This window comes from Ictalurus punctatus, chromosome 5 (genome assembly GCF_001660625.3).
Source record: "Ictalurus punctatus breed USDA103 chromosome 5, Coco_2.0, whole genome shotgun sequence".
Taxonomy (NCBI): Eukaryota; Metazoa; Chordata; class Actinopteri; order Siluriformes; family Ictaluridae; genus Ictalurus; species Ictalurus punctatus.
The window spans coordinates 5,526,415-5,538,436 of record NC_030420.2 but is presented as its reverse complement, the minus strand read 5'-3'; the positions used below and the strand labels follow the sequence as shown (position 1 = coordinate 5,538,436).

Genomic DNA, 12,022 nt, shown 5'->3' with positions numbered 1-12,022 from the left:
ACACACACACACACAGAGAAAACTGTGCAATAGTCTTAGGCATATGCAAAGAAATGCTGTAGAGCAAAGATGCCTTCACAAATACTGAAATTAAATGTTTCTACATTTAAAAAAATACTATAAAGAGCAGTAAAGAGTAATAAATTAAACAAAGCAAACAACCATTTGCTTTAAAAAAAAAATTATTAGTAGTCTCAGGTAGAATTAGTGCAGTTTTATAAGGAAATGAGCTGTAAGGCTTATTGAGCATCTTGCAGAATCAGCCACGGTTCTTCTGGAGACTTTGACTGTCTCAATCGCTTCTTATTTTTGCAGCAAAACCCAGCAGGCTTCATTATATTTTTTTTGTCTGAAAAGCGGTCTCCTACATAATATGCTACTTTCTTTACTGACATACGAATATTTTTCCATAACATTTAATTTTTGTGCTGGCAAACTAATGTTTGGAAATCAAAAAAAAAATGTACTGACTCGATAATGCAGAAATCATAAAATAAAAAATATATTGTCTATAACAAAGTTTGTAGTAAAAAAAATAAATAAAAATAGGCATGGAGAAATCCTTCTAACCAAAGTCAAAAAACTTCCAGAGACCAGGGGTTATGGATCAAAAAAACTAAACTTTATTTTAAACAATAAAGTGAGACCAAAAAATACATGGGTTTTTATACTCTTCTGTAACAGTGAGCTCATCTCTACGCAAGGTTTTACCCTATCTTCCTAAAAACAAACCGAGCTCCTTCCCCGCAACTAATTATTCATGTCTATAAAGTGTCTCATGTTGCGCATGTGCACTTAATTGCTTTTTTAGAAAGATTTGATGCGGACAGAGCTTTTAGTCTGTAAAAAGTTGATTTTCTACCACCTTAATGACTCTCTGGCTTTCATCCCAGCTCGATACACTTCTTCTGGAAGCCTTATCTTTTATCCTGACATTGGTTTGCAAGCTTCAAAAGGTTTCGATTGGAAACACAGTTTTGGTGAATGTCTAATTACTAATTTATTGCCATAGAGTGAAGCTGCTGTAGACAAAATACAGGGTTCTTCCAACTCGGTACACAGGAAATACAGAAAACAGCTACTTGAGAGTAAAACAGAAGTCTTCTAGGTCAGTACACACATAGAAAATCAATTAGTGAGTCTTAGATTATGTTTCTAAATATTGATTATGCATATTGACTATGCATGTTAACTAATATTGATTATTAGAATATGCTTCTTAGTAATAATTCTAAATGTTAGTTATACATATTGATTACACTTTATCAATATATTCTATAGGTGCCTATGACTTTTGCACAGTACTGTATATCTAGATATACACTATGTGTGTGTGTGTGTGTGTGTGTGTGTGTGTGTGTGTGTGTGTGTGTGAGAGAGAGAGAGAGAGAGAGAGAGAGAGAGAGAGAATTTGATTGACTTTATTATGAAATTAATAAATCATACACACATACACTGGCATGATGACAATCAAATGTATCCACAACACTTACACTACCACACATTTAAATAAGTTAAACGCATAAAATAGCATGTTTTAACGTCATTGCAGGAGCACAAACAACATTTTTAATTAAACTGCCTTAAAAGTTATTTAACATTTAGTTGCTTAAAATAAGATATACTCAACTCCGGAACATTTAAAATCCTAACCGTTATGCTATACACACAGACCAAATTAGCAATTAAACTGCAACTGATTTTATTTTTTTCCCTAATTTCCCAAAAACTCATAAAACTCGCATTTCCCTCACCAACAACCCCCCCCCCCCCCCCCCCCCACCGCCACCCCACCACCCTCCTCACATAAAACTTAAAAGCAAACATTTCTGCATGTACCATTCTCCTTCAAACATAAATTAATCACTGTAGATACTTTTTCTCTACTTTTCTAAACACACACGGGGGTCCCATTACATAGCAGTCAATCTTCAAGAGACAAAGTGTTAAAGAAAAAAAAAAACAACAACAGCAAAAGGAAGAGAAACCCATTCTCTGGAGACAAACAAAACCATTAATTAAAACAAGCTCTCAAGCATCAATCTCTCTGCCTGTCACAAAATTATCATAATCTGAGAATGTTGGGAGTCTGCAGAGTAAACAGTTAATTTAGGGAGCATTAATCAAAAAGTGGGTCTCTCTCTACCCCTCTCTGTGCTTTGACACTTGCACTTCTTCATCCAACTGCATTCTTTGCACCCAACGTGGGCAACTTTTCCATTCGGGATCAGTTTTAAAGTCCAGCAGCATGCAAAAAATATTCTAATATTACAGAGAAACACACAGAGGGATTCAGTGCAGGGGTACATTTGAATCTTTTTTACATTATTCATTAACTTTCCATTCAACTACTTGTCAATGGGGAATCTTAATTTAGCATAAAATAGCTAGTCTAACTGTGCTGTGGGCTTTATGTGTGTTTGTGAGTGACGGTGAACCGTAACTGGGAAACAGGAAGAGTTGAATGACTATGAATGAAGCAACATGGGGAAAGAGAAGGAATGTTGGGAAGCTGTTGACACAGCTTTCACAACAGATCAGGGTTAGTCCATATCCATTATACACTTGCCATATTCTGAAGTTATATACTTCTGTAAAGGTGCTTCGGGACAATGCCCATTGTTAGAAGCGTCATACAAATAAAACGGAATTTAACTGAATTTGCATTGCATTGTTTTTCAAAGCTTATGTAATGATAACATGCCACAGAAAGTGCTACAATATTGGTTGTGCAGTACAATCAGAATTGTGCTTGGTTGTTCAGCTTTCAATCGACTATCCATTCCTTGTCATTCTAGCTATGTAAAATGTGTTGTCATTTTACCCCACAAAAGACTAAAGAGCCAACTGATAATCGGTCACTGGTGCACAGAAGGCTTCCTACTGTACTTGGTGACAACCCTACAGACTTCTAAAAAGCATGCTAGAGCCAAGTAGTTAGGGCACATATCATATGGGTGAAAATTCCCTGAACAGCAAGTTCCCAGTGGCTTTTCTTCCTAGCTGGACCATTTACTGTAAGTCATGGCCAAAAAGAATTATCTCCCAGAACCCCAATACAATGAGGTTGGATAAGTGTTCTTTTGTGGAGCTCAAACCATTATTTGACTTCCCAATCTCTTTGGGTGATCTGTTTGTTTAATCTAGCGGCTGGTGCTAGAGCGGGTTATCCACTAATCGTAGGGATGGTGGTTCGATTCCTGGCCCACATGACTCCACATGCCGAAGTGTCCTTGGGCAGGACACTGAACCCCAACTTGCTCCTGATGGCAAGTTAGCACCTTGTATGGCAGCTCTGCTACCATTGGTGTGTGTGTGTGTGTGTGTGTGTGTGTGTGTGTGTGTGTGTGTGTGTGTGTGAGTGTGTGAGTGAATGGGTGAATGAGACACAGTGTAAAGCGCTTTGGAACCGCTACGGTTAAAAAAAAAAAAAAAAAAGCGCTATAAGTGCAGACCAGAATATTTAATCTACTCCAGCAGTCATAACCACTACACACCTTCCCTCGTCTGTCTGACTCTCCCACGACTAGACTATATTGCTTAACATTATTGATGGTTATTTAATTAGAAATGTCATGATTGTGCTCTTATGTTGGTAGGACTCTGATGACCTTGACTCATTCCACCAGCTTGACATTGGGATAATCCTTCTTCCGTCCAGCTCAGTCCAGCCTTCTTGATGATCATCATTGAGGGAGAAGTTCTGATGGACAGCATTCGAGACTTGCCAAAAGCTATGTGCATTCTGTTTGGACTTGCATATGTTCTGCATATCAACTACCCCAAGTCTATGAACAACACATTCCAGTTCATCCAACAGGTACTTCTCATGTTGAGCCACACTGAACTAAAGCCCAGGTTACAAACACTGAAAAACCGGCTTAAGTTTAATGAGCGACCGGAATGTCCAGTTGGATATTCTAGATATGTCCAGCCTGGACATTCCAGTTCATCTGCTCTTCTTCAGTCAAGCTGAAATTTTAGAGGCTTGTGCCCAGTTTTAAAGCATATCTTTATGTGTCCAGTCGTTCACATGGATAAAGCATATATTGTTGAATGCTGTGAATATTCCTTCTCCAAAGAAGTTGGAATTGTTACCAAGCAGTTTTACTTGTTTTTACTTGTGTTTTGGTTGACAAGTTTGATGTTGCTGCAACAACACATTTGAAGTGTTTCCTTGCAATGTTTTGTCAACAATAAAATACAGTGGAACACTGAAATGTATTGTTTCATTTCTTCCCATCCAATTTTGTCAAAGCAGAATGTATTGAATGCATCCATCCACATACTTGGTCGCAGAGAATCTGGAGCCTATCCCAAGGGGCATGGGGCACAGGGCGGGGGACACCCTGAATGGGGTGCCAATCCATCATAGGGCACAATCACACACACATTCACACGCCCATTCATATACTATGGACACTTTTGGACATGCCAATCAGCCTACAATCCATGTCTTTGGACTTGGAAGGGAAACCAGAGGAAACCCCTGAAGCACAGGGAGAACATGGCCGCGGCTGGAATCGAACCCCCAACCCTGGCAGTGTGAGGCAAACGCGCTAACCGCTAAGCCTCCAGAAAATAAATAATTTATGTGAACTAATGATTTTGAGTAAGGACTACTAGCGTAAACTTGATTTGTCTACTGCATTCAATTAAGCTTCTATGTTAATACAACTTGACCGGTTTAGTTTCCCCTTGTGTAAAAACTTAAACGATATAAGGCAACAGGTTTCCACACAATTATCTAGTAAAGTCAACTAATTCAGGTTAAGAGTGCACTTTATGACCAAAATGTATGTATTCACTTGACCATCACATCCACATCCATATAAATAACTGTTTTGAAGAACACAACATTCTTTCCCTTCTTTTTCCTTCACTGGAACTAAGAGGCCCAAACCTGTTCCAGCATGACAATGCCATTGTGCACAAAAAAGAGGTCCATGATGACATGGTGTGAAAGAACTTGAGTGTCCTGCACAGAGCCTTGCCCTCAACCCCACTCAACAGCTTTGGGATGAATTGGAATGTTGACTGCACTCCAGGTCTCTTCACCAGACATCAGTGCCTGACCTCACCTCACTCTTGTGGTTGAATGAGCACAAATCCCCACAGCCACATTCCACATTAATGGAAAGGCTCCCCAGAAGAGTGGAGGTTGTTATAGCAGCAAAGGGGGACCGCTTTTATATTAATCCAATGGTTTTGGAATGGAGTGTTCAACAAGCACATAGGGGTGTCATGTTCAGGTGTCCACAAACTTTTCGGCGTATATTATACATGTATGCAATCAATGATACTCTTTTAGCGCTTTCTGTCTGAGGTATTTCTCTAAGCATCGAATGACAATTGGGTCAAAATCGGTGTCAAACTTATTAGCAAATAAATGTTGCTGCTCTAGGATCCACTGAAGGTCCCCAACCCCATATACACAAACATCCCGAATGTGAATACCCTGGCAGGCAGGGTACACTGCATCAAATGCCCCCTCATGTGCTGCCCATTTGATTAGCCGGGAGATGCTGTAAATGTCCGTGATGTCAAATTTAGAGTGTGCACGGAGAAACCCTGGGACACCAGGGATGCGTTGCATTGTAGCCCAAATAATTTCATCAGGGCTGTATGTATCATTTAACCATGATATCAACACCTGAGCTTTGGGGTCCTCAAGCACATAGCGCACAAAATCCCGACTCACCACTATGTATGCACCACCTGAGAATATCTTTATGCCCAAGGGTGGCGGATTTTTGTCTTGGTTGGTTGTCTGGATTCTTCCATTTATCACTTGGTGTCTTTTTTTCCATCTGTATTCTTTATTAGGGGGTGTGTGTATAGTCTCCAGGCTGTTGGCACCAGCTAGTGCTTTAAGGGCACGCACTATCTCTAGGTTGGTTTTGATGGGGAAGTCCTGCCCACACAGGTTGATGAAGTACTTCCAACGACTGCTGGCCTGGTAAAGATCCTTCATGCAATTGATGTCAGCCTGGACGCGACTCCAGCTGGCATAGACCACATGTTCAAACCGGCTAGCCAAGAAAACATTATCAATGCAATCGACAATGGCACTGATCGCCCTCATAGTGGACTCAGGGGCTTTTTTATCTACATGGATGCAGTAGAGATTCTGAGGACTGTATATGGACCTGAGGAGCCTCTCGAAATTCTGGACCTTGTGGTGAATGACAATGGAATATGCCACTGGGAACGCCTCCTCCTCCTTACTCAGTGGGAATGGGAGGTACTTACGAGTCCTACGAAAATTTTCACAGTCTTTTGTCTGCTTGACATATTGTTCATCAGTGATCCGTGTTATGTTCTTAAAGCTCTTTGTGATGGACAGAATCTTAGCATGATCAATCTCATCTCTGTCTCCCTGTAAAATTTTCTTGCAGTCACACTCGTCCTCTGGAGTTTCATCGTCTCTGAACATCAGTGATCTGTAAATCATCTTTGCCTTTTCATGGATAATCCAAGAGACCAAGAGCATGAGTACACACATACTAGCTCCAGATAACAGCAACCTCCAGGATCTTCTCTTCATCAGCAAAACTGTTAGTAGTACCACCTGTAACAGTTAGAGTGTATTATGTTAGGACTGGGCATACTGTATTCCTAGTAACAACACACTCATGACTTGCACAGGCTTTTGCATGTTTATGTAACATTTAGTTGATAGAGAACAATATTAGACTTAGAAAGGACCTGTCGCGATAAGCACTTTATGATGGATGCAATAAACATTTGTTGAAGGGCGGCAGGCAGAAAAATGCAAATTGAAAGGCAAAATCAAAATAAAACAAAAAAGAAACAGGCATGGGTCAGGTGATGAACATACAACAAACTGGGCTAGGCAAAGATGGGCATTTGAATATACAAACTAATCAAAAAGATGAAACAGGAACAGCTAATTACAATGAGGGATTTTTGTAAGTGTGTCAGCCACAGCTAGCTCATGTCTGTGGCTGGATCAGTGGTATAGATCAATCAGCAACAGTTAATTTGTGACCAAAAGTATTTTTCTAACCACAGTGAAACACTATGGTGCGTTAGTTTAAGTTTGGTACCAATCCTCAGACATGCCTATTTAATCACAGTGGAGACCCTTCACTGTAAAACTGACTGTTACTCTTGATTCATATTGTTTAGAGATGTCAAGAAATGCTGCTGTGTGAGAATCAGTGTTGAACCATGATTTGTTTTTGATGCGCATCTAACACGATGAAGGATATTAAATTTCTTGAATGGCAACACCGCTTTAATCCATTTCTGCCACATGCTTGATAACTCTTATTTCATTATTGATAAACTCACATATCTTACATGCTGAATTCAGTGTCTCTCCCAAAATAACAGCTTCCTGAAAACTAGTCAAGTCAGGTTGGAGTCTAAAGAAGTGCATATAGTTGTCTAAAAATGTATGGTCTAGCGCTATACAGTAGGTGTCTAATCAAGCCTTACCTTGCGTTTTTGTTTACTTCGTGCAGTTCTTACTGCAGAATCCCTGTTTCCTATTTGTTCCTGGATATTTAACCCAGTCTTTCCTGGCCATTGCATCATATATGAAACTTTACCCTATCTTGACTCTTTCAAATGCTTACTAAGCCCAAGCTGAGCAGTGCACATTATTTGACTGATAACATTTGAAGTACCTCTTACCATAACCATGCTGCTGATGTATGATAAAAACTGGTTGGTTATTCTGCGGTGTAAGCTGCTAAGTGTTCCAGAATATAGCAGCTGAAGACCATTTTGTTATCAGTGCTCTGGTTACCTAGAGCCAGGGATGCTGTATTGTTCTTGAGCATTGCTAAACTAAAATAAACCCAAGTCCATTACAATGAAAGCTTCCTTCACGTTCATACACTGTGTCTTGAGAGCAGCCTAGCGTGCTTACCATCTTCCTAGTTTTACTCACTGATTACCTATTACGGTGATTCATAAAATTCCCTTCCTCACAGACGGTCCACATTTTGCTGTTCCCCAGCTCTTTCCACACCTGTACCAAGCATACTGTATGCATCAAGCTATCATGGACATTGAATACCTGGTACAGGTGTGCTGTGAAAGAGCAAAAATATGGCTCTGGTTGGGCCTGAAGACTTCTTATGGAAACACTTACCTACTGAATGTAATACTAAACTATGAACATAAAAACTGTATTTGCCCCAGTTTCTGATCTGATGTAAACTTCCTGCTATGCCTACTTCAACTACCCCTTCCTGGCCTTTTATATTGTTGGCTCAAATTTAGCCTATTACCCAAAAACATTTAAAATTCAACTTAGAAGCCAATACTCACATCTACCTCTGAGCCCAGTTGGAGATAGAAAAAATACACCAGCCGTGAGTGAGAAGAAGCAAGGGTCCAGCTTTATTGTTCCATTCCACCACACGAGATCCACACCGATGAGAATTCTCAAAAGTGATCCCAATACCCTGAGCTTAAGCTCCTGTATTTATACTGTATTTACCACTAAATAACCCATATGTTTCAAGAAGACTATGATCTCACTACCAATAGGGTTAAAAAAAGAGCTCATTTACCTTACTCCTATGTTCCAGAAAAGGGCTATTTCACTTACACATAGAATTGAAACCAGGGGTTTTAATTTACACATAAAATCAGAACCCAGGCATTTCTAATAACCCAGAAAATAAAACCCAGAGTTTTTAGTTGCTCAGAGGATCAGAAACCAGAGTTTTCAGTCACCCAGAGGATCAGAAACCAGAGTTTTCAGTTAACTTCAGTTTTCGGTTACCCAGAGGATAGAACGTGGACAAGACTAAACAACCTAGAGGGACCTTGGTCTTATCGTTATCTCGAGTGGGGGCAGCTTGACCCAGCCACCCTTATAAATGGCTCCTCATGGTTCTTTCTTAAAATTAAGGCCTTCCTTGCGAGCCTGCATTTCTAGTTTATAATTTATTTTCATATTAGCTCTATATCTCTATTTTATATATAGTTATACTGCTTGAAAACACGGTTTACTGTACTTCCTACTTCATAATATCATTATATTACCCTTCTACTGTCCCACATATCCTATTATTCTGGTTTTTATAAAGAGTATATATATTATTATTATTATTAGATATTACCCTTAAAATATCTTAATATTCCTTTTTATTATTCTTATAAAGTTATTGTAGTATGTGTGTGAGAGGGAGAGTGTGTGTGTGTGTGTGTGTGTTATGTCTACTTGCCCGCCCTTGACTGTACCAGCGCGTGTGTGTGTGTGTGTGTGTGTGTGTGTGTGTGTGTGTATATTAGCACTCCTCAGCTCAGCTCGTATACCTCTTTTTGACTTTTTTGACTACTACTGCTCTTAAAGATCTTTAACGTGTAATTCCAATTCAATATTCAATATCAGTCAATATCCGCCTCACACTACTTCTGTGTGTCTTGGTGCCTGTCTTTTCTTCTTCTCCCCTTTACTGGATACTAGGTCTCCCTCATGTTTATTTTATGACATTTTTATCCACAACAATATGTACCAAGTATACACAAATGTGTCATGTGGCAGAGCTATCTCATACATTTCGCTCCATCTTCAAAATAGATTTCCTGTTAATCTTCAGATATCAATCCCAAATTCAGTCATTAAGACTAGATGAAAAAGACATCACTCAGACAATATTTAAAGAGCTGGACAGAATTATATAGAACTGAACTTACCGAGACATGAGGGCTGTTACCTTTCTAGGCAAATATGATAGGAAGGTGATAACATCTCTTGTGTTAAAATGTATGAGCATTACTTTACAATTAAATAATAATTTGATTAATGCACTAATGCAGGTTCTATTCTTTTTTTCTCTCCATTCTTTCCACTTCCTGCTTTTGTATCTGCAGGACGTTAAATTGTGAGCACACAGTTATCTATGAAACTGAAATAGAGAACATCATATATTGAAAAAACAATGGCAGTCAGGTGGAATTCAGAATCGCACTCTTCCTCAACTTGCAGTTGACTCAGTTAATAATAATAATAATAATAATAATAATAATAATAATAATAAATAGAGACAGGGACACTGCACTGTTCTGGAGCATTGTTCCAGAGGATGAGAACATTTTGTAATGCCAAAAAAGACTCCAATCCATTACATTGACTTCTGGCTTCACATTCATACAGCATGTTCCTGAGAACTGTTTATTCTGTTCATCTTTGTCTCTAAGGACTTGTTTTCATGGAGGTTCTCTCATAATGAAACATCTGTCACTGGCTCGTAGAATATTTTAGTTAAGTAACTTGGAAGGATCAAACTCTCCAAAATATGTTTGGCGTCCGGATATTTCCTTTTTTTTTTCGTTTTTCTCTGGTGCTTCAGGCCAACAAGAAAGCTAAACTACAGTTAAAAACGAACTTGTGCTAAGTAACCAGCAATTAGTTTTAAGCAAACTATGTAAGAATCATCACACAAAATTGTGTCAAGCTGTGACACTATATAACAAAGAACAGACGTAAGCATAAGTTAAAATATAATGGCAGCAGATTATAAATTATATTATAATTTATATAAAATAGTTCATCTGTGCATTATATTATTTAGATCAAGGACCTTGGGTGTGCGTTACTTAGCCTCATAGCCCCCAGTAAAAAAAATAAATAATCTGCCGTCTGCCCACTTTGACATACTGTAAGAGGAAGTCTGTACAGAAAATTAACTTCGTGAATAATGTTAAAATATCAACAAATCTCACAAGAAATCAAATTATATCAGTTTAGAAACCAGTGTCTCATCCTGCCCTCAGTTGCTGAACCTTCTAGCTCATCTGTTTGTTCAACTGATCCACAAATACAGTACTGCTGTATCATGTCTATAGAAGAATAGCAGATAGTCATGACATTTTACAGATTTATACAAAGTGTACTACATTATGGTATATATAATAAAACTACACTATTGCCATACACTATTCAACAGCTAATCAATCACAAATCTTATGAAAATGTGTAAGTAACATCTAATAAACGCTTTTTCTTTGATTGCATTTTTTAAAAAAAAATAAATACGTTTTACATTTTCAGTCATCACAGGATAAGAGAAATGTATACTCTTTCTCATTGATGAGGAAACCAGATAATTTCTTTTTTTAAATGCAGTTTACTTCCTGAAATGACTCATTTTCATTTTCTGTGAAACAAGCTTATATGTTGTGGTAAAAGCAACCCTGTGGTCAAGTTTTTGGGGCGGGTCTTTCAGTGTGAGACGCAAGTGTGTGGTCAAATGAATGGTTTTTACCTTTAACATTTTAAAACCGAAAAAATATACGTAAGAGATGGCAATATCTATCTTCATTATGATAATGGGATGCTGTACATTTCTTAAAACAACCTTGGCACCTTAAGGGGTCTATTTACTAGTTAAACAAATGTAATTGGCAGGTATAAACACTGTGTTGTTGGGTCCAGGCATGGAAAGAGTTGTAAAGCTTCATTTGGAATGTGTGAAATGTGTATAGAAAGGAACAAAAGCACCAAGCTACAACTTATTGTAAATTCTAACTCAACTGAAAGAAACACGATTATTTGTACTCCTAATATAACTTTATCTAAAAATGTTATCAGACCCTGTTATATTTTGCATTTTTATTATTATTATTATTATTATTATTATTATTATTATTATTATTATTATTATTGCTGTTGTTGTTGTTTAGAGAATGGAACGTGGTAATCTTGAAAAAAAATTTTTAAAAAGAAATTAGTTTCCTAAAAGAAATTAAAAAGAAAACAATCATACTTGAAAAAGTATAATGTAAGGGTAGTTAAACTAATCTTACCAAGGTTTAGGGTTTAGTTGTTCTGTGGTTATAACAGTAAATCCACCAGAAGTGAACAGCACCAGTTTTACTTCCACCTCCAACTGATTCAAATCAATTTCAGAAATATAAGAACAGGCTGGTACTAGAGCAAAATACCATGACTCACTGTACATCTCTCTCTCTCTACTATATATATATATATATATATATATGAGGGGGGGTGTGTCTGGCTCCACCCTATTAATAA

The 12,022-nt window shown here is 38.0% G+C and overlaps 1 protein-coding gene across 2 annotated transcripts; it reads right to left on the bottom strand.

The window, feature by feature from the left end:
- Positions 1-1,802: 1,802 nt before the first annotated feature.
- On the bottom strand, positions 1,803-11,924 carry LOC108265617 (glucosaminyl (N-acetyl) transferase 1). 2 transcript variants are annotated; one of them, XM_017468162.3, is made up of 2 exons: positions 11,794-11,924; positions 1,803-6,571 (listed from the first exon to the last, which is right to left on the bottom strand). In XM_017468162.3, the coding sequence occupies exon 2, from the start codon at positions 6,545-6,547 to the stop codon at positions 5,294-5,296; it is 1,254 nt and encodes a 417-aa protein (XP_017323651.1). In that variant the 5' UTR covers positions 6,548-6,571; positions 11,794-11,924; the 3' UTR covers positions 1,803-5,293. The 2 variants fall into 2 exon arrangements, with proteins under 2 accessions (XP_017323651.1, XP_053536101.1); XM_053680126.1 differs by lacking the exon at positions 11,794-11,924 and adding an exon at positions 8,305-9,533.
- Positions 11,925-12,022: the final 98 nt, after the last annotated feature.

Coding starts and splice junctions, on each gene's coding strand:
- LOC108265617 (XM_017468162.3), bottom strand. CDS start 6,547: ATGAAGAGAAGATCCTGGAGGTTGCTGTTATCTGGAGCTAGTATGTGT.